Source organism: Sus scrofa, chromosome 14 (assembly GCF_000003025.6).
Source record: "Sus scrofa isolate TJ Tabasco breed Duroc chromosome 14, Sscrofa11.1, whole genome shotgun sequence".
NCBI lineage: Eukaryota > Metazoa > Chordata > Mammalia > Artiodactyla > Suidae > Sus > Sus scrofa.
The window spans coordinates 72,418,933-72,445,123 of record NC_010456.5 but is presented as its reverse complement, the minus strand read 5'-3'; the positions used below and the strand labels follow the sequence as shown (position 1 = coordinate 72,445,123).

General features: G+C 48.8%; 1 protein-coding gene across 1 annotated transcript in view; it reads right to left on the bottom strand.

Annotated features, from left to right (window-relative positions):
- HK1 (hexokinase 1) overlaps nucleotides 1-26,191 on the bottom strand; it is a 77,600-nt gene that overhangs the window by 15,804 nt on the left and 35,605 nt on the right. The window contains 11 exon segments of the mRNA NM_001243184.1: nucleotides 481-576; nucleotides 2,459-2,578; nucleotides 2,879-3,027; nucleotides 4,891-5,195; nucleotides 7,289-7,522; nucleotides 10,550-10,705; nucleotides 17,372-17,555; nucleotides 17,661-17,760; nucleotides 18,385-18,480; nucleotides 20,819-20,920; nucleotides 20,923-20,937. Of these exon segments, the coding sequence (NP_001230113.1) occupies nucleotides 481-576; nucleotides 2,459-2,578; nucleotides 2,879-3,027; nucleotides 4,891-5,195; nucleotides 7,289-7,522; nucleotides 10,550-10,705; nucleotides 17,372-17,555; nucleotides 17,661-17,760; nucleotides 18,385-18,480; nucleotides 20,819-20,920; nucleotides 20,923-20,937 (1,557 nt within the window).

Below are 26,191 nucleotides of genomic sequence, written 5' to 3'. Positions count from 1 at the left end.
AGCCTGGGAGCTTCCATGTGCCAAGGGTACGGCCCTAAAAAAAAAAAAAGGAAACGGGACTTTGCACTGGACTGGATGCTGTCAGGAAGCAGAACACTCTCCAAGCAAGTGCCCAGTTCTGCCTAAAGAGCACTCTGCTTCTCATCTAATTCCAACACAGTTAGTCGAGGAGGGGCTATGATGACGGATGGTTGTGCTCCATGGCCCGTGTGCTCAGCCAAGGCCTGGAAAACAGTGCCAGGCTGTGCCCGCTGGCAACTTTTCTCCTTCTCGATCTGGGGGAGAGTCATGATTTTAGTTCCTAAAACAATCCTTTAAATAACACAAAACTGTTCCCTCTTTTATGGTTGGCAACTGGGAGAATGTTAATAGCCTTGTCACACGCTTCTGTATTGTTTGAATTCTTGACAGTGAGCAAGTCCAATCTTTATCATCCAACAAAACAGTAAAGAGTCTTAAAAACATCCTTTTCATAGTTACCTCTCTCCTTTTTATTGCATCCCTCAGTAAGGTCACCACATCGTGCCCCACGCAGTCAGTTGCCTTAAAACCCTTCGTCCAGGTGATCAAAATTCCCTGCAACATGATGACTACGGTTAATAATACTGTATAGCCAGGAGTTCCCTTGCTCAGTGGTTAATGAACCTGACTAGGATCCTGTGAGCTGTGGTATAGGTCAAAAACACGGCTCAGATCTGGTGTAGCAGCTGTAGCTCCAATTCAACCCCTAGCCTCAGAACCTCCATGTGCCTCAGGTGCGGCCCTTCCCCACCCCGCAAAAAAAAAAAAAAAAAAAAAAAAAAAAAAAAAAGCAAAAAAAATTTTATACTGTATTGTCTATTTGACAGTTGCTAAAAGAATAGATCTTAAAGGTTCTCAACACAAGAAAAAAAATTTTTGTGGATTTCCTGCTGTGGCACAGTGGGTTAAGGATCTGGCATTGCTGCAGCTATGGCAGAGATTGAGACTGTGGATTGGATTGGATTTCTGACCCAGGAACTTCCATATGCCGCAGGTGTGGCAAAAAAAAAAAAAAATTATTTTGTAATTATGCGTCATGATGGATATTGACTCATTGTGGTAATCATTCTGCAAAATACACAAATATCAAATAATTACATTGTACACCTGAAACTAATACAATGCTGTATGTCAATTATACCTCAATTTGAAAAGACTATATCCTACTGTACAGCATAGGGAACTATATCCCATCTCTTGGAGTAGAACATGATGGAAGACAGTATAAGAAAAAGAATGTGTATATATGTGTGGGTCACTCTGCTGTACAGCAGAAATTGACACAACACTGTGAATCAACTATAATGGAAAAAATAAAAGTCATTAAAAGAAATCACCAGACCTTTAAAAACTGTGAAAAACAACTTTATTTGGGAGTTCTCTGGTGGTCTAGTGATTAGGACTCAGCACCTCGCCTCTGTGGCTCAGGTTTGATACTTGGTCTGGGAACAAAGATCCTGTATCAAACTGCGGCAGGCTGTAGCCAAAAAAACCCAAAAATCAAAACAAAACAAACCCCCCAAACATACAAGTTTATGTGGACCCACCTGCTGAGATCTAAAAGTCCTTAAGAGGGAAAAAGCCCCAAGTCAGCACTGTGACTGGATTAAGTGGGTTCTAGAGGTAGGTGGTCATACCCAGCTTCCCAAGTGCTGTCTATTACATGCCTTAAACCCCAGCCTAAGGTCTCATGTGATGTGATGCCAACACCAGGGCCTCATCCCTGGTCATACCTCTACCTGTAAAACACAGAGGCACCTGCAGGATTGGTCTTGCATGCATGACTGCACAATCGGCTCCCTCCGCATGGAATATGCCCCCACCCCGCTGGCAGCCCTAAGCGTGGTGCTGCAGCTGCTGTGTCAGGGCTGGGGTCCTCCACTAGACTGTGGGCTTGCTGTGGGGGTGGGGTGGGGGGAACTATATGTCCAGGTCTCAGTCCCCAGCAGGTGCTCAAGCCCTGACTTTGGGCTGGTTTTGTCCCATTTATTGGACAAACATTTATTAAGCATCTCCTCTGTGAGCAAGAGCACTGTGTTTAGGGCCTGTGGGGAACACGGGTCCTTGCTCAAGGACCACATGGCATCAGAGAAGAGAAAGATAACAAAGATCACTAAAAACTGTGTAAAAAGTGCTATAACCAGGCAACATTAGAGGGAATGGGGACACCAAGGAGGGTGAGATTCTCTGGCCTGGAGGATTGGGAGGCTTCCCCAAAGACAGGAATGTTTTAAATGATAAAAGAAGAATAGAGAGAGTCTTAAGACGTCCTAGAGGGTATGACATAAGGCCTGGGTCAAGCCACTGTGACTGACAGCTAAGCTGTGCCAGAATCAAAAGATGCAGAGGCTAGAGGAAGCCTCAAAAGAGCCAACCCACACTGACAAGGGACAGTCAGTGCTGCCCTGTGTCTGATGCCTGGAAAGGGGAGACTCACCACATCCAAGTTCGTCTGCTTGCAGGGAAACGAAAACGTGAAGCCCAGAGGCATTCTGGGGCCCTTGATGCCCATGTAGTCCAGGAAGTCAGAGATGCAGGAAACGATGTGGTCAAACAGCTTTAGGACAAAGGAAGAGATTACCCAGGCACCCTCTGGTTTCACCCCTTCAGTGCACAGGTACACGTGCACACACGCACACACATACCCGGACACATGCAGAGCAAGTCCTCCTCTCCAGATCTTCACAGCCCCCCAGTACCCTAAGCCCTGCCTGGCTGAATGCACCTGACGCTTCAGACCATGAGACACAACTGTGCTGCAGCACACATCACATGCAGGTTCTGGGGGCCACCGATGCCACTGGCTGGAAGTGTGATGCACACACGCTAGGACAGTATAAAAGCAAAGCCGTCTCACCTCTTCCCCAGTGCCCTGCATGATTTCAATGGGAATGGCGTAGATTTTGTTGTGCATTTCCACCGATCTCTTTTTCCCACTACGAATTTTCACCAGCAGGACGCGGAAGTTCGTTCCTCCAAGATCCAGGGCCAAGAAGTCACCGTGTTCTGTTGTGGTCAAGAACACAAAGAGGGTCAAGAGGAGCTCGTTTTATCTCCTGGCAGCCAGTAACCCCAAGACTTCCAACTTTCAAGGGAAGAACCGCATATTAAATACAGGTCTCCCCTCAGCCCACAGCTCAGGCTCAGAAAGGGTCAGCACTAACTCACTGACTACCACAACCTTTGGACCACACCAAAGGACAAAAGGCCCCATGGATGAACCATTTGTCACAATAAACAAATAAACATTATCAGGCTACTAAAAAGCTTGGCAACAACGACCTGCTGTTAGGGAATCTCATATAAAAATTAATAATATAGAGAGTTCCTGCTGTGTTTCAGTGGGTTAAGAACCCAACAGTCTCCATGAGGATGCTGGTTCCATCCCCGCCCTCACTCAGTGGGTTAAGGATCTGATATTGCCGCAAGCCACAGTGTAGGTCGCAGATTTGGCTCAGACTGGTGCTGCTATGGCTGTGGCATAGGCTGGGAGCTGCAGCTTCAATTTGACCCTTAGCCTGGGAACTTCTATATGCCATAGGTACAGCCATAAAAAGAAAAAAAAAATTAATAATATAGACCAGTGTGTAGAGTCTTTGCAAAAATGACCACGATCATTCCTCCTTGTACACTTGCTTCTCTGCAAAGTGTTTTTGCTGCTCTTCCAGTCAAAACATGGAATCCATTTCCTCCTCCCCTTGGATCTGGCCTGGCCAACAGAATGTGGGAAAAGCAGAGATGAGCCAGTCCTAGCCTAGGCCTCCAAGAGGCTCCTACAAAGAGCCCAGTGGCCTGCTGGAGGAACAGACACATGACCAGGTACTCCTGCACCCCAGCTGACGAATGCTGGATATGTGGGGGAGGCCCCCTAGCTGACCCACCAGGGACTGCAGGTGCGTGAATAAGTCCAGCAAAGATCAGTCCGGCCTGGCCCAGATGAGCAACAATCAATTGCTAACCAACAGACCCTTGAACAACAGTAAATGGTCGCTGTTTTAAGCCACTAAGTTTGAGGATGGTTTATAATGCAATAGTAATTTACATGTAGGAAATGTTCCTACCACAAATACTCACTGGTCTCCCCAGAGTGCTCAGCTCCAAGAGGACCAGCAAGGTCAACAGTAAGGGCTGGATGCTGAGCTCCAAACTGCCCAGTGTAAAAATCTCCAGCCCCCTGTGTGCCTCACATGCACCCCGCCTGCAACCCAGGACCTAGGAAGAAGGTATTGGGTGTTTATCCTTCTTCCGGTTTACCCTATTTATCAGAGGACCTATAGCAAACTCAGGGCTTCAGGACTTGGCCAGCTCTCTCTTTTTTTTTTTTTTGTCTTTTTGTCTTTTTAGGGCCACACCTGAAGCATATGGAGATTCCCAGGCCAGGGGTCCAATCAGAGTTGTAGCCACCGGCCTATGCCAGAGCCACAGCAACTCAGGATCTGAGTTGCGTCTGCGACCTAAACCACAGCTCACAGCAACGCTGGATCCTTAACCCACTAAGCCAGGCCAGAGATCGAACCCACATCCTCATGGATGCTAGTCGGGTTCACTAACTGCTGAGCCACGACTAGAACTCCTGAAGCTCTCTTCTTTTAAGAATACTTTCTAATTCTGAGCAGGGTTGTGGTTTTAGAGATGACACCTGCCTGGGAGGCTGGACCAGGGGAAGTCAACTGCCTTGAGTCACACACATGTCAAATCAGTGGTAAAAATGGAAAAGAGAGGTTTGAGTGGGTTGCCAGCTCTTGCCAAAGCCAGGCAATCCTAGTGTAACTGTGTCCCCCGGAGAGGCCAACCTCCCTGCAGCCCCACGGGGACTTGTCACTGGTATGAGAGGCAGGAGGGGCACACCAGCCCCCCCAGAGTCCTTACCCGTCCCATCAGGAGTGCTCCGGACAAAGGAGGGCAGCATCTTGACCACGGCCTTGTCATGCGTCTCCTTCTTCAGCCCCAAATCCATCTCGGCTCGCATCCTCCTTTTCACCTCCAGCAGCATATCCTTGGTGAGACTGAAGTGGGCCAGGGTCTCCTGGATCTGCCGGTGCTGCTCAGCCAGGCGGTAGGCCACCGCAGTCACCATGGCGGCCCCCTTACCGCTGCCGCTCTCCGAGAGGAGGAAACGCACATCACAGTCGGGCACCAAGCGCCTCAGAGTCTTGTGGAAACGCCGGGAGTACCTGGGACGTGGGGGGCACCACAGCCAGACTGAGCCGGACTGTAGGGGCCTCGAGGACTGCCTTTTCTCTTTTTTCACACTTTAATTCCATTACTACACTTGCCTTCCTCAGTACTCAAGTCATACACATCCACCGTAGGAGAGTTGGCAAGTGCAGACAGGCAAAAAGGGAAAAGTGAAATCACCCATAGTCATCATAAAAAGACAAGGTTCTCATTATTATATGAATATTGAATTCAGAAAATTCAGGCTCCAGAAGTTCCCATTGTGGGTCAGTGGAAACGAATCTGAAGAGCACCCATGAGGATGCAGGTTCAATCCCTGGCCTTGCTCAGTGGGTTAAGGATCTGGCCTTGCTATGGCTGTGGCTCAGGCTGGCAGCTGCAGCTCAGATTTAACACCTAGCCTGGAAACCTCCATATGCTACAGGTGTAGCCCTAAAAAGTCCGAGAAAGAAAAGAAAAAGATAATTCAGAGTCCAAAAAAATTTTGTCTTCCACCATGACAAGGAGATGATACATAATACAGCACTGTGGTCAACAAAGAGGCCAGTGTTTAAAAGTCAGACAGGGAGTTCCTATTGTGGCTCAGCAGGTTGAGAACCCAACTACGATCCATGAGGATGCGGGTTTGATCCCTGGCCTTGCTCAGTGGGTTAAGGATCTGGCACTGCCGTGAGCTGTGGTGTAGGTTGCAGACGCAGCTCAGATCTGGAGTTTCTGTGGCTGTGGCTGTGGCTGTGGCCAGTGGCTATAGTTCTGATTCGACCCCTAGCCCAGAAACTTCCATATGCCACAGGGATGGCCCTAAAAAGCAAAAAAAAAAAAAAAAAAAAAAAAAGAACCTGGCAGATAGTAACAGCTAACTCGCTCAGCAACACTAAATTATTTCAGTTTAACTCAATTTTTATTTAACTGTTACTAGAACTGCAAGGCTACTGCACATGCGTATTATATATACAATGGGAGAAATATCTGAGGTCCTGAACAAAAAATCATGCCACAGGCAGTTACTGTTAAAACTCGGTATATAAAGACTTAGAATTCACCTTTAGACTTTTAAAAAGGTACAAACTGGGAGTTCCCATGGCTGCCCAGTGGAAGCAAACCCGACTAATATCCATGAGGATGCAAGTTTGATCCCTGGCCTCGCTCAGTAGGTTAGGGATCCAGCGTTGCCATGAGCTATGGTATGTGTAGGTCGCAGGTGTGGCTCAGATCCTGTGTTGCTGTGGCTGTGGTGTATGCTGGCAGCTACAGCTCTGATCTGACCCCTAACCTGGGAGCTTCCGTATGCCGCAGGTGCCCTAGAAGCTAAATAAATAAATAAATAGATAGATAGATACAAAACATGTTTTTAGTGGCCACAGAAGGCTTTTGATGCTAAGGAGTCCAAGAGCCAAGAAGGCAGCATCGGTGGGGACCATTTACAACTTAGTTTCTCTCTGGCTCTCAGATGCAAAGCATGGACAAGTTGCCAGTTTAAAAAAAGTATAGAGAGGAATTCCCTGGTGGCCTAGCAGGATAAGGATGCAGCATTGTCACTGCTATTTCCTGGCGTGGGAACTTCCAAGGATACAGCCAGAAAAAAAAGAAGAAAAAAGGTACTATCACTGCAGTTTCCTGGTGTTCTAGTGGTTAGCATTTGGCATTTCACTGCTGTGGCATAGGTTCAATCTCTGGTCTGGAAACTGTACTATCTGAGTGTTTAGGGGACTTAAGAAACTCATAGGAGTTTCTAAAACAGGAATGTGGGCACTAGACCCATGACCCGAGTTACAGCGAGGATTAAAGTCCCTGACAAATGCAGACAAGAAAGAGAATTTAAGATACAGACACATTCCACCCAGTGTTCCTGGCAGCCACAGAAGTCTCAAACAAAGCTTACAAAATGAGGAGAGATACAGTGCAAAAAGAATCGAGACCCGCAAGAAGCAGCTGAGGGCTGGATACCTCCCCAAGTGGACCATCTGCCCAGAACCAGATATTGTCTTGTCCACCAAAAACCTTCACTGGGTGCAAAAGTCTGACCTCTGGAGAAGGTCCTTAGCCCAGACCAGTACTGCGTGCCAAGTGGAGCAAAGGGCAGACTCACTGTGGGTGCGTCTTGTAAAGAGACCCGTCGACACCAACCGTGGTCCGCAGCCTGGGTGTGCTCTTGTTATCTCGAAGGCGATTCAAGATGGCGCCCAGCGTCGCAGCCACCAGGTTGGCCGAGCGAAAGGAGACGATGGTGCACACGTGCTGGACCGAAATACAGTCGTCATCGGATGGCTCCACCCCCAGGCGGGTCAGGATTTCTTTGGCATTGTGAAGGCCTTCCTTATTCCTGTGAGGTTAGAGGCCAATACTTGTGAGTTAAAGACCACACCAGGTAGCACAGAGCACTGAGGGCTGAAGGTCCTGGAAAGGGGAACTCCCTTTGCCACAGGCACAGGGCCTGGGAGTGTGGCAGTCAAGTGCCTGAGAAGAGAGGGAGAAGGGGTCCCCTCCTTGAGAAATCCCGAGCAGCAGGAGAAACTGTAGGAGGCTGGGTAATGGCATGTTGGGCTCATGGAGAGATGTGGAGAGGCCAGAAGACATGACCCTGAACAGGTGGAGAAATGGCTGCTTCCACCCCTGGGCTCATTGTCCAGGAGGCTCAGGGAAGAAGCGCCTGCTCTTTGGGTAGGTCAGCAACACGGGATCCGAGCCGCATCTGTGACCTACACCACAGCTCACAGCAATGCCGGATCCTTAACCCACTGAGCAAGGGCAGGGACCGAACCCGCATCCTCATGGATCCTAATTGAGTTTGTTAACTGCTGAGCCATGACGGGAACTCCTCCAGTCAAATTTTGATTTGCTGCATAAATGCTTTGTATATCTTTTCTTGATTCATTCCAGGGTAGAGCTTTATTACTACTGTAGATGTCTATTTTTTAAAAAGAATATATATATGCATATGTATATACATTGTATATATTTTAATGTACCATATTAAGGTAATATGTTAACAATGGGGAAAACTGGGTGAAGGAATGTGTAATACATTTATAATTTTTCCGTTAGTCTAAAAATATTCTAAAAAGATTCATTTTTTATTTTTTATCTTATGATTTTTATTTTTCCCATTATAGTTGATTTTAAATGATTTACTTAGGAGTTCCCATTGTGGCGCTACAGAAAACAAACAAAACGAGTATCCATGAGGATGTGGGTTCAATCCCTGGCCTTGCTCGGTGGGTCAAGGATCTGGTGTTGCCATGAGCTGTGGTGTAGGTTGCAGAAGCAGCTTGGACCCCACGTTGCTGCAGCTATGGTGTAGGCCGGAGGCTACAGCTCCTATTTGACCCCCAGCCTGGGAACTTCCCTGTGCTGCAGGTGTGGCCCTAAAAAACAAAAACAAACAAAAAACCAAAAACAACAAAAAGAGGTATTTAAAAATATATACATATTTTTGCAGTTCTCTTGTGGCATAGCAGATTAAGGATCTGGTGTTGTCACTGCTATGGCATGGGCTCAGTCTCTGGCCCTGGAACTGTGACATGCCACAGGCGCAGCCAAAAAAAGTGTGTGTGTGTGTGTGTGTGTGTGTACATATATACATATATATATGTATATATATACACACATATTTTAATTATTGTCAATATATAGAAATATAAGTGACTTTTGCACCTTATCGCTAGACATCTTCTTAACCTCCCCTGTTATCATAATCCCTTGTACAAATATTTTTTGGTTTTCCATACAGACAATTATCATCTGCAAATAATGACAGTTTTACTTCCTCTTTTGCCGATTCTTGTGCCTTTGATTTTTTTTTTCTTTCTTAAAAAAAAAAAAAATTACCTAAGCCTCCAGGGAAATACTGAATAGAAACAGGTGATACTGTCTTGCTCCTGATTTTAAAGAGAATGCTTCCAACATCTGCAGCTGACAGGGTCTTTTTAAACATACATGCTTTCTTGAGAGAGTTCAAGCAGATTTTGTTTCTTGGCAACCAAGGAGCCAACACCAGAAACAGGCTCAGAGGAAGGCAGGCATTTCCTGATCTGTCAGTGCTTCTGAAGACAAGCCACGAGGCTCGTGCTCCCTCCCCTCCCAGCGGCTGACCAGGGGACTTAAGCAAAGAGCCAACTGGGAACTCAGCAGTGGGCATTCCTACTGATGATAGCTCTGCACCAATCTCTGCTGAAGGAGAGTGAGGCCAGGACTCCAATGTAAAATAAAAGTCCAGACAAAGTCCTTTCCACTTGCATCAGCATCTTCTCCCAGAAGCCAGAGCCAGGACGCTACTGGCTCTGTCCAAATTCACAGGACCATGGCCAGGCAGCAGGATGCCTGCCTCCTGCAGAGATGAAATGGCATTTCTAGCACCAAGCTGGCCCTGTCTTTAAGCAGTGGCCTCACAGGGCTACGAGGAGTCTCTTGAACCACGAAAGAGCCTGGTGGCACACAGAACTGGTTACCGGATAGGAGGAGCCCTTCAGACGTGGAGCCATCTGACTCATCAAACTGCCCAGCATCAGGTTTACCAAGCTTACCTTCTTCCATCTCAGGTGAAAGCCTGAAAATGACAGTCGAGGCAGAGAAGTCTGGGTTTCTTATATTGAGGCCAAAAGGCAGCAGCCAGATTGCTGGCCTGGGCTCTGTCCTTCTGTGGCTATCTGTCCTGTCTTATCTCTTAATCACTGTTTCTCAAACCTGTACCCAGAGAACACTTCTGGCTATGAACAGGTGAGCGTACATGTGTATGAGTGTTGGGGGGCAGGGAGCAGGAAGGAGAGGCAGGAGGGGGAAGGGTGTTTCAGGCACAAAATATTTTGGGAAATTAACCAGTTAACCGAAGTAAAGTGGGTTTTCTTTAAAATGCTAATGGATATCATGTACATCTCTAAATGGAGGATAAGCAGGCAGCATTTCCCAAACCTACTGGCCACAGAATTCTTTTTCCAAGGAAAACCTGGTGATTTTGAGGTCACGAGGGTTCCGTGGAACACCATCTGGGAAAGGCCCTGATATCCCAAAGGAGGAATTAACCCAGGCCTGCAGCCGGTCAGCTCCTATTCACCACCAGGACTCTAATCCAGTTTTGTGTGTGTGTGTGTGTGTCAGGGGGAGGGGAAGAGTGAAGACACGGCTTTTGGCATTTGCCACTAACTAGATGGCTCTTCAATGAGCTGCCACCAGATGCCTGCGGAGAGAGCAGCCCAGGACAGGTGAGCTAAGGGAGAAGGGAGACTGACCAGAGAGCCCTGACACTCTCAAGGAGAAGCCCAGCAATCCAGGACTCCAGGGGTAACAAGGGACCCGTGGCTCTTCTCTGCCCAGTGCCCCCCAGAAAGCCTCGAGCAGGGGTGGGGGCACTTACTTTTCTATGGCTGACACATCACTGGTGTTGAACTTCCCTCTGGTGAGCAGCTCCGGGGTGATTCGCCCTTCAAATAAGAGGCCCTCTTTGGCCATCTTGACCAGGATCAGTCGGACCAGCTCACCCATGTACATGCCACTGACCATCTTCTCGAACCTGCAGGAGAAAAGCGCCCGGGCACTTGTCAGGTCTTTGCCAAGTCCCAGCACTCAGGCAACTCACGAAGGGGAGAGCCACACAAGCAGAGAGGAAGCCACAGCCCCTCCTCACAAACTCAGTCTCATGGCCAGCAAGACTACACACTTGTGTGACTGCTTAATCACAGATGGACAGTTTGGGTGGCGGACAGGGTCATCCAAACCCCACACCCATCCCCAGGATAGGAAACGGGAGGAGAGCACTGGGGCAGGGGCAGGCAGGGAAGGCTGCCTGGAGGCGGGGGGAGCATTGGGTTTAAATTCAGGTTGACAAGAAAGCCAGACAGAAATGAGCAGAATGTGACTGTCTCTTACAAAACTTCATGCTGTGCTTTTCTTTCTTTTTTTTTTTTTTTTTTTTTTTTTGGCTATACCTGCGGCATGCAGAAGTTCCCAGGCCAGGGGTTGAACCTGAGCCACAGCAGTGACAACACCGAATCCTTAACCCCTAGGCCACCAGGGAACTCCTGCCTTATACTTTTTAAAGGGCTTTCACCTTCATCCTGCTATCAGGAAGCTCTCCAATCCCTACAGGAAGGTGGCCAGAAATTATCCTCTCTCAGCTCAGGAAGGGTAAATGCCTTCCCCGAGGGAAGACGAAGGGCTGAGTGCAGCCTCTCCCCACGGGACCCCTGTCTCTGGTCACCTCCCTGGCATCCATGTTCTCCTTCTCCAGCCAAAAAGGCCAAGAGTGTGCTTTGGGGAACTCCCTCCCTCCCCACTGACCTCTCCCTACATCCCAGGAGAGGGCTCCGAGTGGCTTAAAGCCAATCAGCTCTACTGCTCGGGCCACATTTGGCCACAGGCCAATCCCAGCAGATTGGCTCTCCTGGGAGGTGTGGGCGGGGTGGGCTCCATGACTACAGCAGCCATACGGAGCCCAACACTGCAGGGAGGAGGCTGCCAGGAACTCGACGCCACATCTGAGCCAGATCCAGGCCCCAAATCCTGGCTGACCAGAGGCCAGAAGAGAGCCCCGAGCAGGACGGATCAGAGGCATGTCCACATCAGGGCGGCCGGCCTCTCCTCTGAGGGAGTCCAGCTGGCACACCCAGAGCTGGTTGTGACACAGCAAAACAATCTGTTCCATTCAGAGCCGGGCCCTGGAGCCAGGGATGCTGCTGAGACCTGAGCACCCGGCCCTCCCTCGCCCCAAAACAAGGCGCAGGAAACATAGTTCTCATTGTTCCACTCCAACAGGACCAGACAGGAGCGCTCCAGCCACGGCTGTGTCGAGGATCCCTGGGAGGATCCTGGCTGCCCTGCCCAGCTGCTGCCACAAGCACCTGTGGGAACGGCCTCTGTGCAGCCCAAACCAGAATCTCAGAGCAGGAAGGAGCCAGGCTGCCTGGGCTCAAGCCTGGCTCTGCCACCTGCGATGCTACTCACCCTCTGGGCCTTGGTTTCTTTACCTACATAATGCGGATCACGGCAGGGCCTACCCACAAGGTTGAACAGAGGATAGGGATTGATACAGGTAAAGTGCCACAGTGCCTGGTTAATAATGAGTGCTGTGACCCTTGCCATGTGTCTCACACTTAACTAAGCACTTGACGCATATTAATTTATTTCATCCTTGTGACAACCCCATGAGATAGACATTATCATTACCCCATTCCACGATAGAAAACTGAGGCATAGAGCAGTTACACAACTTGCCCAGCGTCACAGAGCTAATATAAGTGGCAACTCCACGTTGTTAACCCAGTGAAATGCAGCCCCAGAGTATATGCTCTAACCACTGTGCTGTTCTGCCCCTCTCATGGGCACGTCCCTCTCAGTGTCATTAAATGTTACCAGTTACTGTCATGCTAGCAGCCAGTAGCCCCACCCCTAACTAGCCTCTGCTTGTCCAGCTCACTTCTCCTAAGCAGCCTGCCCCACGTTGGGCAAGTGTGACAACAGAAAGGTTGTTCTCCTCAAGGTGAGTTACAAACAACATCCCGGCCCCCCTACTGTGGCTTCTCACTCTGCCTCCTGGAGACACGCAGAAGGATGTGCTCCCCTTTCTACATGATGGTCTCTTAAACACATAGATACTGCCATCCATCCCCCTTTACAGATAAAGGAAGCCCCAGGCCAGAGGTCTGTCCTTCCTCAGTCCTTAGAGACCCTGTTGGAGCAAGCGAACGAGGCAACAGCACTCCTCACCAGCCTCCAGTGAAACTAAGCAAGTCATGATCTGCCTCTCAGCCGTCAGGTGCCTAAGACCACAGGCCAGTGGGTGGCACCCTGGTGCTGCAGCATCACTGCCTACTGGCGAGCACAGGAGGGCTGAGACCACAGGGCCTGGGGAGGCTGGGAAGGGCAGGTGAGGGATCGTAATCCGACAGGACGGCAAGGACTTGCATGACAAGCAGGAGCTCCCATGGCAGCTTGGGCCGGCAGCCCTGGGACGGAGAGAAGGAGGGAGGTCTGCAAACACCTAAAGAGGACGAGAGTGGCTGAGAGAGTCCATGGAACAGGCAGAGCAACAGGAAGCAGAGGTATTCAGGGTATGACTTGAAAAGAGGCTGTTACTCCACCACCATTCAAGCCGAAGAATTCTCCAGGCCAAACCTCCTGCTGTTGTCTTTTGTGGAGCAGTGCCTTCTTCATTTTGGAAGATATGATGAGGAGTCACAGAGAAATGGGACTCAAAATTGCAGCAACAACAGTGAAAACAGAAGAGCCAGAGGCCCAGGAAGACAGGAAGGAGAGAAGGGAATTAAGGATGAAAGAAGGTGGGCTGACATCTACAGTAGGAGGCAAAGGCTCAGGACAGAGGGTGACAGGGAGGAGGCCAATGTCTGATCTCCTTTAGAGAGACCTAACTTGGGGGCATAAGGGTGGGGGAAGTCCTTAATACTCAGGGCCATTCCCCCAAGGTCAGGAAGCAGCAATAAGGCGTGAGCCACAGAGCTACTGTGTCAGCCCTATAGTCAGGCCTCTGTAAATGTAAATGTCAATCAAAATGAATGAGTGGGTGCCCACCTGGGCAGTCAGAGCCTTTGTACAGAGCCAACACATCTATGTTTTCAACCCTGGTTAAAAATTAGAATCAAGGAGTTCTGGTCATGGCTCAGTGGAAACGAATCTGGCTAGCATCCATAAGGACACAGGTTTGATCCCTGGCTTTGCTCAGTGGGTTAAGGATCTGGCATTGCCGTGAGCTGTAGTATAGATTGCAGATGTGGCTCGGATCTGGCATTGCTGTGGCTGTGGCATAGGCCAGCAGCTACTACAGCTCCAATATCACTAGCCTGGGAACCTCTATATGCTGCAATTGCAGCCCTAAGAAAAAAGACCCCCCACCAAAAAAAAAAAAGTTAGGCTCCTAAGGACAGCCCACAGCCCAGACCAACTGAATGAGAAGTGGGAGGGAAGGTGAGTAGGCTGGGAGGATGCCTGGCAAAGGTATGTTTTTGAAGGCTTCTATGTAATTTTGATGAAAAATATCCCTCTAGACCATCCTTGGAGATTTTTGTTCATAAATGATGAGACGTCCCTTAGACATTCTGGAGTTTACTATGAAAAACTTGTACTTTCACGCAGGACAGAAAATCCTAAACTTAGGCCAGATTAAAGCTCAACAAAGAGTCTTGGGCCAGCTTTGTCCTATCCCAGTATCCCAGGACCCTAATTTCCCCATCTGTCAAGTGGAGCAAATACTTTCCCCTGCTATAAGGAAAACAAAAGGAAAGGGTTTTGAAGAATGTGGCACTGCACAGAAGCACAGAAGACACAGGGAAGACCCAAAAACTCAGGCAAAAGCCTAGAAGCACAGCTAAATTTACTTTGGCAAAAGACTCTGGTCAGTAGCCTATTTCTAAGAATATATGATACAACTCAAGAATTTGTCATCTTTTTGAAACTGTTCTTACGAAGACCTGACCTATGTAATCAGTAAGCAGGGAAGCACACCGGAGATGGACTTTAGCCTCACCCACTCCCACTCTTCTATCCATTCAACTACCCCCAGCCACCGGGCCATCTCCCCTCCTCCATCCATCCTGCATCCCCCTATCTATCCAGCCACTCATCATCCACCCCCATCCACCCACCATTCCAAAAGTGTTTACTGCAAGCCAACTGTGAGCCCAGTTCACAGTTCAGCGCAATCATATGGTTCAGGCCTTTAGAGAAATTCAGAACTATGTCAAAATGGATGGCAGAGCATCTAGGATTCTACCCAAGTCATGTGGGATCCCTACACTGAGCTAAGGAAACAGACAAAGGCCTGGGCCACATCTGTTATCACAGGTAACTGCCCTACCTGCACTGGGTGATTTCTGATTAAGAGACTGATTATACTTCTGATAATCAGTGACTTCTGATTAAGAGACTGTACAAAATTTCTTATCTGAAACCCTGGGGTCACATGTGCTTGGGAATGTGGAGCGTTGAGGATTGATTGCAGTGATGTCATGTGGTGCATATGCCACACACCATAGAATAACCGGAGAAGCGCCTGAGGCAGGACTATAATCAAGCATATCCACAAATCTCCAGTGAAATGCAAAAACAGGCACAGTGAATAGCCTCATGTCTGCCGGAGTCAGGTTTTAGAACTGGGGGTTAGGTCAATGGACAAAAGGGGAAAAAAACCTTGGGCTATCAGAGCTTTGGAGCTGGGACTTTTTAGAACCAAACTGGTGCTTCAGATTCAGGATGCAAAGGAGATCTTCAAGGCTGGTCGAAGAACTTGGGATTCTCTCAGTGAGACCTCATTTATTCACCATCACCCCTCCCAGGGGAGGCAGGCTGGCCATTTACGCAGTTCCATTAACTCAAGTGGAAAGCCCATTTGGCCAGCCTGGGGGATCTTTTGCATGACAGGTTTCAACATGATCAATACTTCCTGCCATAATGTCTCTCTGATATAGGATAAGAGCTGTTAAGCCAACAGGGTCAGGGAACATCTCTCAGCATGAGGACAGTATCCAATTCCAGGATAAGACTGCCGGGAGGGGGATCAGGATGCTGGCAGCTTGCGAGCATCTCCGAGAAATATTAGCATGCATTTTAGGAAAGAAACTCAAAGGAAGCAACGCCCACACCAGCCTGATTAACATCACTCATACTTCTATAGCCAGAGCTCTCCAGGGCCAAAACGCTCTTGCCCAAGACGTCTGATGTGATGCTCTTTATCAGCTCTGTCCTATCTGCCCACGCACGACAGGGAAGGCGTTCTTCTATTCCCCAGTCTCCCCAAGGTCACGGACTCACATGGCTCTCACCCACTTCTCCGTGCGACAGAGATCTGCATGTGTGACTCCCCAGCCAGACTTTAAGTTCTAGAAGGGAACTCCAGGTGCTACTTTGTACCCCTGGAGCCTAGCACAGAGTGGGCACATCAGAAGTGCTCAAGAAATGTGGGCTGAATAAACAGCCACATACACCCCAGAGGACGAGTGGCCTCTCCCACTGTGAAAGGCAGCCCTAGTGACAACAGCATGTAGAAACGTTTTTATTTATTTTATTTTTTTGTCTTTTGTCTTTTTAGGGCTGCACCCAAGGCATATGGAGGTTCCCAGGCTAGGGGTCCAATCGGAGCTATAGCCACCGGCCTACACCACAGCCACAGCCACAGCCACGCCGGTTCCCAGCCACATCTGTGACATACACCACAGCTCACAGCAACGTAGGGTCCTTAACTCACTGAGCACCACCAGGGATCAAATCCACATCCTCATGGATACCAGTCAGGTTTGTTAACCACTGAGCCATGATGGGAACTCTCTAGAAATGCCTTCCACTAATGTTTCTGTGCTTTTAATTTTCAAAATGTCTTACAAGGACAATATCACTGTGTAATTCAACAGAGAGAACCATTTAAAATGTGCTCTTAAAGCTGCAGACTCGGAGTTGCCACCACGGTGCAATGGGTTAAGAATCCAGTTACAGTGGCTTGGGTCATTACAGAGGTGGGGGTTCAATCCCCAGCCAGGTACAGTGGGTTAAAGGATCTGGCATTGCCACAGCTGCAGTGTAGGTCACAGCTGTGGCTCAGATTCAACCCTGGCCTCAGAACTTCCACATGCTGTGGTGTTGCCATAAAAACAAAAACAAAAAACCAAAGCTACCGATCCACAACTGTGTATCTCCCCAAAGGAGTGACAAATGATGCACATTTGGGTGCTCCCTGGTGGCCTGGTAGTTAAGGTTTTGGTGTTATCACTGCTATAGCTCTGGTTACAGTTGGGGCTCAGGTTTGATTCCTGGCCCAGGAACTTCCACATGCCATGGACACAGCCAAAAAAAGGTTTTTCGTTTTTTTTTTTTTTTTTTAGGGCCACACATGTGCATAGGGAGGTTCCCAGGCGAGGGGTCGAATCAGAGCTGTGGCCACTGGCCTACACCACAGCCACAGCAACACAGGATCCGAGCCGTGTCCGCAACCTACACCACAGTCACAGCAATGCCAGATCCTTAACCCACTGAGCGAGGCCCGGGATCGAACCTGCAATGTCACTGTTACTAACGGATTTGTTTCTGCTGCACCATGACGGGATTAAATGTACATTTGATGGGCTTTTCCTTTTGTGACTACCCAGCTTCCTGCCCCTCTCGTCTCCCACCCCAAATCTTTCATTAAGTGTCTCCTAAGTCTCACATATGGCTAATAAGAAAGGGTGGGACTCACAGCTGCTTCCCAGGGTTGAGCGACCCCCGGTCTATCTCCCGGTCAAATTCAGTGCGGATGTCCTCCAGGGCCCCGTCATCCCCGAAGGCCCCCCACTCGGTGTTGATGCACATCCTGCCCTCGTCACCCTCCACCAGGTCGATGTGCCTCAGCTCCTCCATGTAGCACGCGTTGGTGCCGGTACCTTGGAGAGAGAGAGAGACGCAGTGGGAAGCTGTAACCACGCCAAGGCTCGGTGCCTTCTGGAAACACCGGCTTCAGGAAGGGATGGGGGCTGGGTGAACCTTACCAATGATGAGACCGACTTCACACTGCTGGTCATCATAGCCACAGGTCATCATGGTCCCCACTGTGTCATTCACCACAGCCACAATGTTGGCATCATAGTCCTGGATGGAGAGAAGGGGGTGTCACCGTCCACTCACACATGGATCAGAGACCACCAGCCTTAAAGAGAGCATGGTACGAAGGCTCCTGTCCTCACAGCTGCCACCGCCCCATGGGGGTGCTGCCTACATTACTGCTGGCACTCAGATTCACCAGATTCGAGTGGGACGATTAAATTATGGAAATAGCAAGGTTTCCTTGATTATCTGGCTGAAGATCCTTTTCAGGGTGGATTTTTCTCACAGAGCCACAGCTTTCTGCAAACCACCGCACTGCATCTGTGTGCCAGCTGCAGTCAGTGTAACCACGGAAGGCTGCACATGACCACGTGGGCTGCACACACAGGCTGCCTTCCTGTGGGAAGGAGGCTGTGCACCACCCAAGGGCTTGGCTCTTCAGGGCAGCACCTAGAGATGCTCTGCCTGGAATCAGCACTGCTCATCTGCCTGGGTCTTCAAGATCGCCCCACCATGTGAAGCCTCAGGCCATGCACTACTGTCTCTCGAAAGAGCCCTGGTCACAGCCTTCTCCCCACGCTCCCCCACCTCCTGGTAGCCAAGGCCAGTGGCTGCCCCACACCTCCCCCACTTCCCAGTAGCCAAGGCCAGTGGCTGGAGAGAAGTTACCCCGCGTTTTTTGATGGCTTTCTCAAGCAGCTTCACCACATCTGTTCCCTCCACTCCGCTTGCTTTAAATCTCTTTGTCCAGGTGATCAGGATGGCCTGCAAAGGAGAGCAGATGGGGCTGGATGAGGGCTGGGAGGCCTCCAGAAGCCCCAGGTGTCTAGGGAGTCTGCTCAAAGGCAGTGACAAAGCCAGAAGGAACAAAAAGCTCACTCCAGATCACACTGGTTAATAGCCATACTATCCCTCTCCTGTTTATCCATCCACCCGATGGATTTCTCTGGGGGCTGCTCTGGGGAAAAAACCTGCAGTTCACACTTGCATACATTTAAGTGGCAGGCCAGCGCTGAAGTGCCACCCAGCGTGCAAATCTAACTGATGTCAGTTGCACAGCCAGACTTCATATAAAAAGAGAACAGGGAGTTCCCTGGTGGCACAGTGGTTAGGACTCAGGGCTTCCACCACTGCCGTCCAGGTTCAATCCCTGGTCTGGGAACTGAGATCCTTATCAAGCCGCTGTACACCGAGGCCAAAAAGAGAGAAAGAGAGAGAGAGCAAAAGAAATCCCATTATTACCTGATCACTTTTCTGTACTTTCAAACCAGACCTTGGCTTTTACAGCCCCAAGGGACTTCTGACAGAGCCAAATTGGGAAGAGAAACAAAACGCTAAAATAATTCTTGGCTACTGAACTTCGGAGAGCCAGGTCCTGAGATTAGAGGATACCCTGACTATGTATGATTCACACCTCTTCCCCAACTTTGGAACTTAACCCCTATTTGTAAGCATGACAATATTTTGCTATTTATACAAAATGATACGTTTTGTTTGAACACTAATGGAGAAACATGAAGGACAGATAAGCAAGGGTTATTCACTTGAGACTGTTATAAGGGTAAGAATTCTACCTTTCGCTTTACACCTTTATGTTATTTCAATAGTTTCACATATCGCTTCTGTATTTTTTCTAAAAATCGAAGATACTATAAAAGAAAAATAACTGTACGATCGACTATTTTTCTCTGAATGGAGGAACTGCTATGAATGCAGCAGGGTTGGGACAAGCTGTTGTTCTGGCCATAGAGCCTGTGGGGTGACACAAGAATGGCCCCTAGATCTGAAAGTCCCACAGCCTGCAGGACATACAGGGAAGGGCCAGCAGCAGCCTGCAGCTGAGCCAGGCGTTCCAAAAGCCTCCTAACAATTTTTTTCTCCTTTCAACCCCCAGACCCCCAAAGCCTCAGATGTTGTGGAAAGAGCGTGGGTTAGGAATCAGGAGAGCAATCCTATTCCTGCTTCCTCGTGGCATTTTCCCCAACTCCCTCGGGATCACCCGCTCATCTGTGGAAAACGGCAGCTGGTCTGGATTTGGACAATCCTGAGGACCCAGGCAGCCTGGAGGAGTGGACACAGGCCTCAGGATGGGTAAGTAGAGCCTGTGATTCATTGGCTTCCTGCCAGGCAGGATTCCAGGCTTAGGAACTCCTCCGAGAAAGGGGGGCGGGGGAGGCCAGTGGGTGGGGCCCCACATTGGCTCCTCCTCTGCCAGCACATCTGCTCTGACTTGCCCCTCCACTTCTGCAACAGCCTCCTCCCTGGAAGGCGGCACCCTCTCGGGAGGAAGCCTTGCCCAAATGCAGCTCTCTCCCAGGGCCCGGTCCAGCCCACAAAGGATGGCATGCCATCCAGAGCCACTGATGAACCAGCAAGCAATGGCCCGCACTGTCACTTCACTGCCACCAGACCCTCTGGTGGGAGGGGGGATGTCCTACCCTGTTGCTGCCCAGAAAGTGTGACTATCAAGTCTCAGTTCTCAAAACCCAAGAGAAACATTAATACCAACAACAAGCCTTGTGAAAGGTCCCTAAAGCTACTTTGTTTTCCTTCGCTCAGTTGAGTTTAAAAAACGGTTCTCAGCCTGACCGCCACAAACATCATGACTCATCTCCAAAAATACATAAATAGCTAAAGTAATTGAAAAGTAAACATGATATCATGACCTTACATTAATTTCTACAAATGTTTCTTAAATAGGAGTTCCCATTGTGGTACAGAGAAAACGAATCCAACTAGTAACCATGAGGTTGCGGGTTCAATCCCCGGCCTCGCTCAGTGGGTTAAGGATCCGGCGTTGCCATAGTTGTGGTGTAGGTCACAGATGTGGCTCGGCTCTGGCATTGTTGCTGTGGCTGTGGTGTAGGCCAGTGGCTACAGCTCCAATTCAACCCCTAGCCTGTGAACCTCCATATGCCATGGGCGCAGCCCTAAAAAGCAAAAAGCAAAACAAAGAACAAAAAAACAAAGTTTCTTATATATATATTATATGAGAGACATACAGGCATCCGTAAGCAAAAGAGAAAAGGAGTCCAGAAAAAGGCTTCATTAACTTTTCCCCTCTGGGGCTTCTGTGGAGCCCCTTATTTCCAGCATGTCTTACCTCATCTATTTTGGATTGCCGACAAGGGAAAGAAAACGTAAATCCCACAGGTAATTTCTTGTCCTTAATTTTTTTTTTCTCCATGAAGTCTCCTAGGCACTCGCGACATGATCGAAAAGCTGGAGGAAGCACAAGAGAGCAGTCAGGAGGGAGAAAGGGGGCCTAGCATTTCAGGAAAAAAAGTAAACGATGCTCCCCCAACACACACACACAAACACAAACACACACACACACCCCAGAAAGGAGCACAGTGCCCATCCCAAGGCGCCCGGCAGCCTGTGTAAAGAACCACACTGTGTGACCAGCAGAGAAGAGTCCTTTGCAAAGAGCCTGCCCCATGGGCCGACACGGCTTAGGAAGCCTTTGAACCCTTCACACGGAACTGGCCTCTCAGTGGTCACTAAGATGAGTATCTGGGTGCTGAGGAAATGTTAAGAATCAGAGAAAATGAGCTCATCCCCCAGAGCACACAGACCATGAAGCAGCAGCAGCCACCCAGGTGGAGTGGTCATCTGGCCTCGTCTGTGTATCTCATCGCCATCTCCCTCACTCTGTCAATTCCAGAAGCTCCAAGGGCAATTCCACAGGCTCTAGCCACTGGAGTGATGTCATCATCTTCAGGCTATTGACGTCTTATTTTTCACTCAAGCATAACATGCATACCAAAAAAGTGCACCCATCCTAAGTGTAGGGTTCACTGGATTCTCACAGGCTGCGCCCACCTGTGTCACCAGCTCCCAGACCAAGAAACACAAGGTCATCAGTACCCAAACACCCTCCTCGTGCAGTCACTGCTGCTGCCACCCAATCCCCCAACGGCAGTCGCCAGCCACTCTGACTTCCAGCGTTCTCACTAGTTTTTCCCAACTGTCTATGTATAAACAGAGCCAAGAGTGTGCAGTCCTTGGTATCTGCCTTCCCTTCCTCTGCATCACGGGTGTGTCATCCACGTTGCCACCTGTCTTTGTAGGCTACTCGTTCTCACTGCTGCACAGTATTCTACAGTGTGACTACACCACAATTTATTTAGAGGATTGCAAGTTAAGCTTGTCTGCTCTACAACATGTTGCTGGGATCTGCACACACATCTTAGAATCTACTAGAAAGAATCCAGAACACTGTTTCCCTAGCCTCTGCGTGAATACTGTCAGTGATGGGAGGCTCACCACCTCTAAAGCAACCTTTTTTGACCTCGCTAGTATCTCTCCTCTTCTCTAAAATGCATCCGGAACCCAAACATAGTATTTTACATGTGTCCTGAACAAGAAAGAAGCTTAGTTAAACGAAGAACCTCCCGTTCCCCTAGCTCTATACCTCTATTAATGTAACCAAAGCATATGTATGTGCTCTTTTAGCAACCATGCCACAATCCAGGTAACCTCCGTTTTTTTTTTCACATGGTTGTCCTAACACTAGACCTTCCTTCTACGTGAGATTGACACAGCTATTGGAGCTTCTTGAATCCCAGAAGGCAGTATTGAGAGGGTCAAACCACACTGTCACAGGCAGCAACCCCAGCCCACGTTCCCAGACAAGGTCAACTGCCCAAAGGCTTTCTGTGTAGGGTATCTTTTTTTTTTTTTTAATCTTAAACTGAAAGTTTTATTTTATTCAGGTCTGATTTTAACAAATGTGCCAGGGAGAGAGCTCACATGAAAAGGTGACCTATGGGGGCAGGGCACCTCTTCCCAGATGTCCCCTCTGCTCTCCTCTTCTTCTCTCCTCATCTAAAAGGATTCGGGGGGAGGCAAAGCGGTGCTTGGGATAAAGAGCTATGGAAGAATAAGGACCAGACAAGGGACGCGTGAGGAAGGACACGAGGACCATGTGGCAGAATCCACAGCTTTCTGATTCCAGATTGAATTTAAAAACAAAACAAAATAGGAGTTTCTGCTGTGGGGTTGCAGGTTAAGGATCTCACATTATCTCTGCAGCGGCTCAGTCTCTGTGGACGTGCAGGTTGGATTCCCGGCCTGGTGCAGGGGGTTAAGGATATGGAATGGCCGCACCTGCAGCTGTAGCTCACATTTGATCCCTGGCCCAGGAACTTCCATATGCCATGGGTGTGGCCCCCCCCCAAAAAAAAACACCAAAAAACCCCCCAAAACAATACTAAGCTAAACAAAACTAGACCATTAGCATCACGGGGCTATGGTTCGAGGAGAAAAAGAGGCAGCTTCACCAAGGCCACAGCTCACTCATTCCTAGCTGATCTGTCCAGACTCCCTGACAGACTGAGGGAGTAAAGGAAACCGAAACAAAATGTCAAATAAATGGTGGAGGAGAGTCCAGCCAGGGGCCCACCCCCCAGCCCCCAGCCCCCCAGCCCAGGCAGCTGGGCCAGGCTGGGGGAGGGGCTTCTGCAGGCTGGAGGGTCACTGTTGCCATCACAGCCGTGTCTCCTGAGAGGAGGCCGGAAGTGATCCTTCCTGTGCCCATCCTTCCCCAGAAGTCCCTGCCCCAGCTCTAGAGTCTGACTTTGCTTGATTTGGGAGCCTAAGCCCCTATTACTCAGACTATAGCTGAAGTGGCAACTCCGACTAGGAAGACACATGACCACCTTCCCTGGGGAAGCCCAGCTAAGCTTCCTGCGACCTACATTTCTGAGTGACATAAACCCATTACTAAGCCCATCCGCTGGCCCCACGTCATTTGCATGCAGAGGCTCCAGGCCCTCAGGAGAGAGGGCTGGGCGGAAGGAAGAGGCAGGGAGAACTCGGCCACAGAAATGCAGTCGCAGTGACGGGTGCTGTGACCAGCCCCCTGATTCAGGCCAAACACACCAACCCAAAAGGGCTAAGAAGGAAATGCTCACAACCCAAGGGTGACAAGCCTGCCCGAGAAGACAGGAAGTGACTGCCGGGCTAAGCCATGTCTGTGACCAACCAGGAAGGGAAGTTTCCTATCCAGCCTCAAAAAACGTTAGTGTCGAAACTTGTTTTTCTTTTCCTGACAACATGCTCATATGTTTTAACCCGCCCCCCACAGGCAGTCTTTCCAATTGAAAAAGGCAAACCATGATGAAAATTAAAAACCTACACATTTATTATTCAAAATTTCCAAAAGTAAATAAGTGATGTTTTTAGAGGGTTGCATTTACGCTTCTGAAATGAGTAAGCTTAAAACTGCACTGAACAAATCATAATTCTACAAAAGCATATTTTCCTGTGTATTTTGCTTTTTGTTTTGTCATTTTTACTATTATTAAAGTACAGTTGATTTACAATGTTTCTGTTGTATGTATACTTTGTTTTAAATTGGGTGTCCTACCTAAATATAATGTTCGCAAGTTCCTTTAAAACAAAATAAAAAAATAAAATTGCACTGAAACTTTCAAGATACTGTGTGTGTGTGTGTGTGTGTGTGTGGTGTGTGTGTGTAGAGCAAAAGACGGGTAAAGCTAAAAGTTAACAATCGGGAAAATTGGATAAAGGGCATAAAAAGCTCTTTGTGCTTATCTTAAAACATTTCTGTAAGTTTAAACACTATTTCAAATAAAAGGTTTAAAACCAATAAAAAATTCTTGCACATTACAGAAGATGAGATCACAACCAAGAATTCAGTACTGCTCATAGTCTGTGAGTCTGAGTTGCATCGTGGGCAAAATGAGGCCCTTGGTTTACTAGAATACTCTACAGGTTGATAAAAGATCTCAGAAAAATGGTCTGCCAATACTTATTGCTAACCTCACACCAAACTTCTGGATAAGAGGTTCCTGTTTCATTCATCTCTATTTTAAAACTGCCAACCCTTTTCTTCCTCAGTCCCTTGGAACTTCCTCCTTGCCCACAATCTTTTATATTACCACACCCTCAAACATTTTAAATAAAAATATAAATTAATTGAAAACAAAGATAAAACCCAGCCCAAAAGCAATCCACGTTGCTAAAACTGCAACATCTAGAGCCAGATTGCCTGGGTTCAAATTCTAGCTCCATCACTTAAGAGCTGTAGGACCTGAGGGGCTGGTTACTTAACATCTGAGCCTCAATGTTCTCATCTATGAAATGAGAAGAAGAATACCTACTCCAGGAGTTCCCATCGTGGCACAGTGGTTAACAAATCCAACTAGGAACCATGAGGTTGTGGGTTCGATCCCTGGCCTTGCTCAGCGGGTTAAGGATCCGGTGTTGCCGTGAGCTGTGGTGTAGGTCACAGACGTGGCTTGGATCTGGCATTGCTGTGGCTCTGGCACAGGCCGGCAGCTACAGCTCCGATTAGACCCCTAGCCTGGGAACCTCCACATGCTGCAGGTGCGGCCCTAGAAAAGGCAAAAAAAGAAAAAAAAAAAAAAAGAATACCTACTCTATAGGGTTGTTGTGATGATTAAATGAGTGAAGCCATATAAAGTGCTCAGGTCAGTGACATAACTACAATAATACACTTGCTATAATACATTATCATTATCATCATCACCATCTTTTCTCTGCTTCAAAAGCACAGAGGAAGAGAGGAAGAAACAGCAGGAAGCAAAATAATCCTGGGGCTGGGAAGGATGGGGACAGAGGCTGGGAGAAAAGTCTCAAGGCAGCAGTAAGAAGGCAGGTGCTATTGAAGTGATTCAGCAACTGTGCACCTGGAGGGGAGACCCCTCAAATTACAAACCCTGCTGCTAAAAGGTCAGGTCAGGCCAAAGCACACAGGAATGTCTGCAGCACAGGGAGAGAGTCCTGATTGGGAAGGCAGCAGGCAAGGAGGCTCAACCTGAGGACCACGGGGAACAGAGTGACAGGTCAGTACTTGTTGCCAAAAGGAAAGAGCAGGATGCCAACTCGAGGCTGCTGGTCACCTGCAAACAGGAGCAACACAGTAACCACAGGGCAGGATGGAGCCTGACCTGCTGGCAGCCTTTGTGCCCGCGCTACATGAATGAGCCAGTCTCTGCAGCCCAGTAACAGAGGGATACACGGGGCGACCTCCAGGCAGCGCCATTGATGAGAGATGCACGGGTTTTGGTGGCTGGCTGAAATGCGGCTCATCTGTCCTAGTGACAGTGTCCCCTTCAATGCTCACTGTGACACAGTCTGAAAAGCTCTGAACCGAAACCCCTGGGAGCAGGTAAAAGGCCAGGAACAGCCCTTTTCTGTCATACGAGGAAAAGGCAGAGAGCTGGCATCAAGTCCCACCCATGTTCATTTATGAACAAAGCAGAGTCAGGAAGAGAAGGCTCTGGGTCTCATCTCCAAGTCCAGCCCTGAATACACATGTTCTCTTGAGTACTGAGTCATGAATTTTGCCATGAACACACCCTCCCTAAAGCAAGTATTTAGCAAGCCCTGAGTACATACCCTGAGAGCAGCCATGACTCAGGAGGCGAGCTCCAAACAGGAGGGGCGAGACATCTAGAGGAAGGTGAGGAGCAGCCCCCCACGA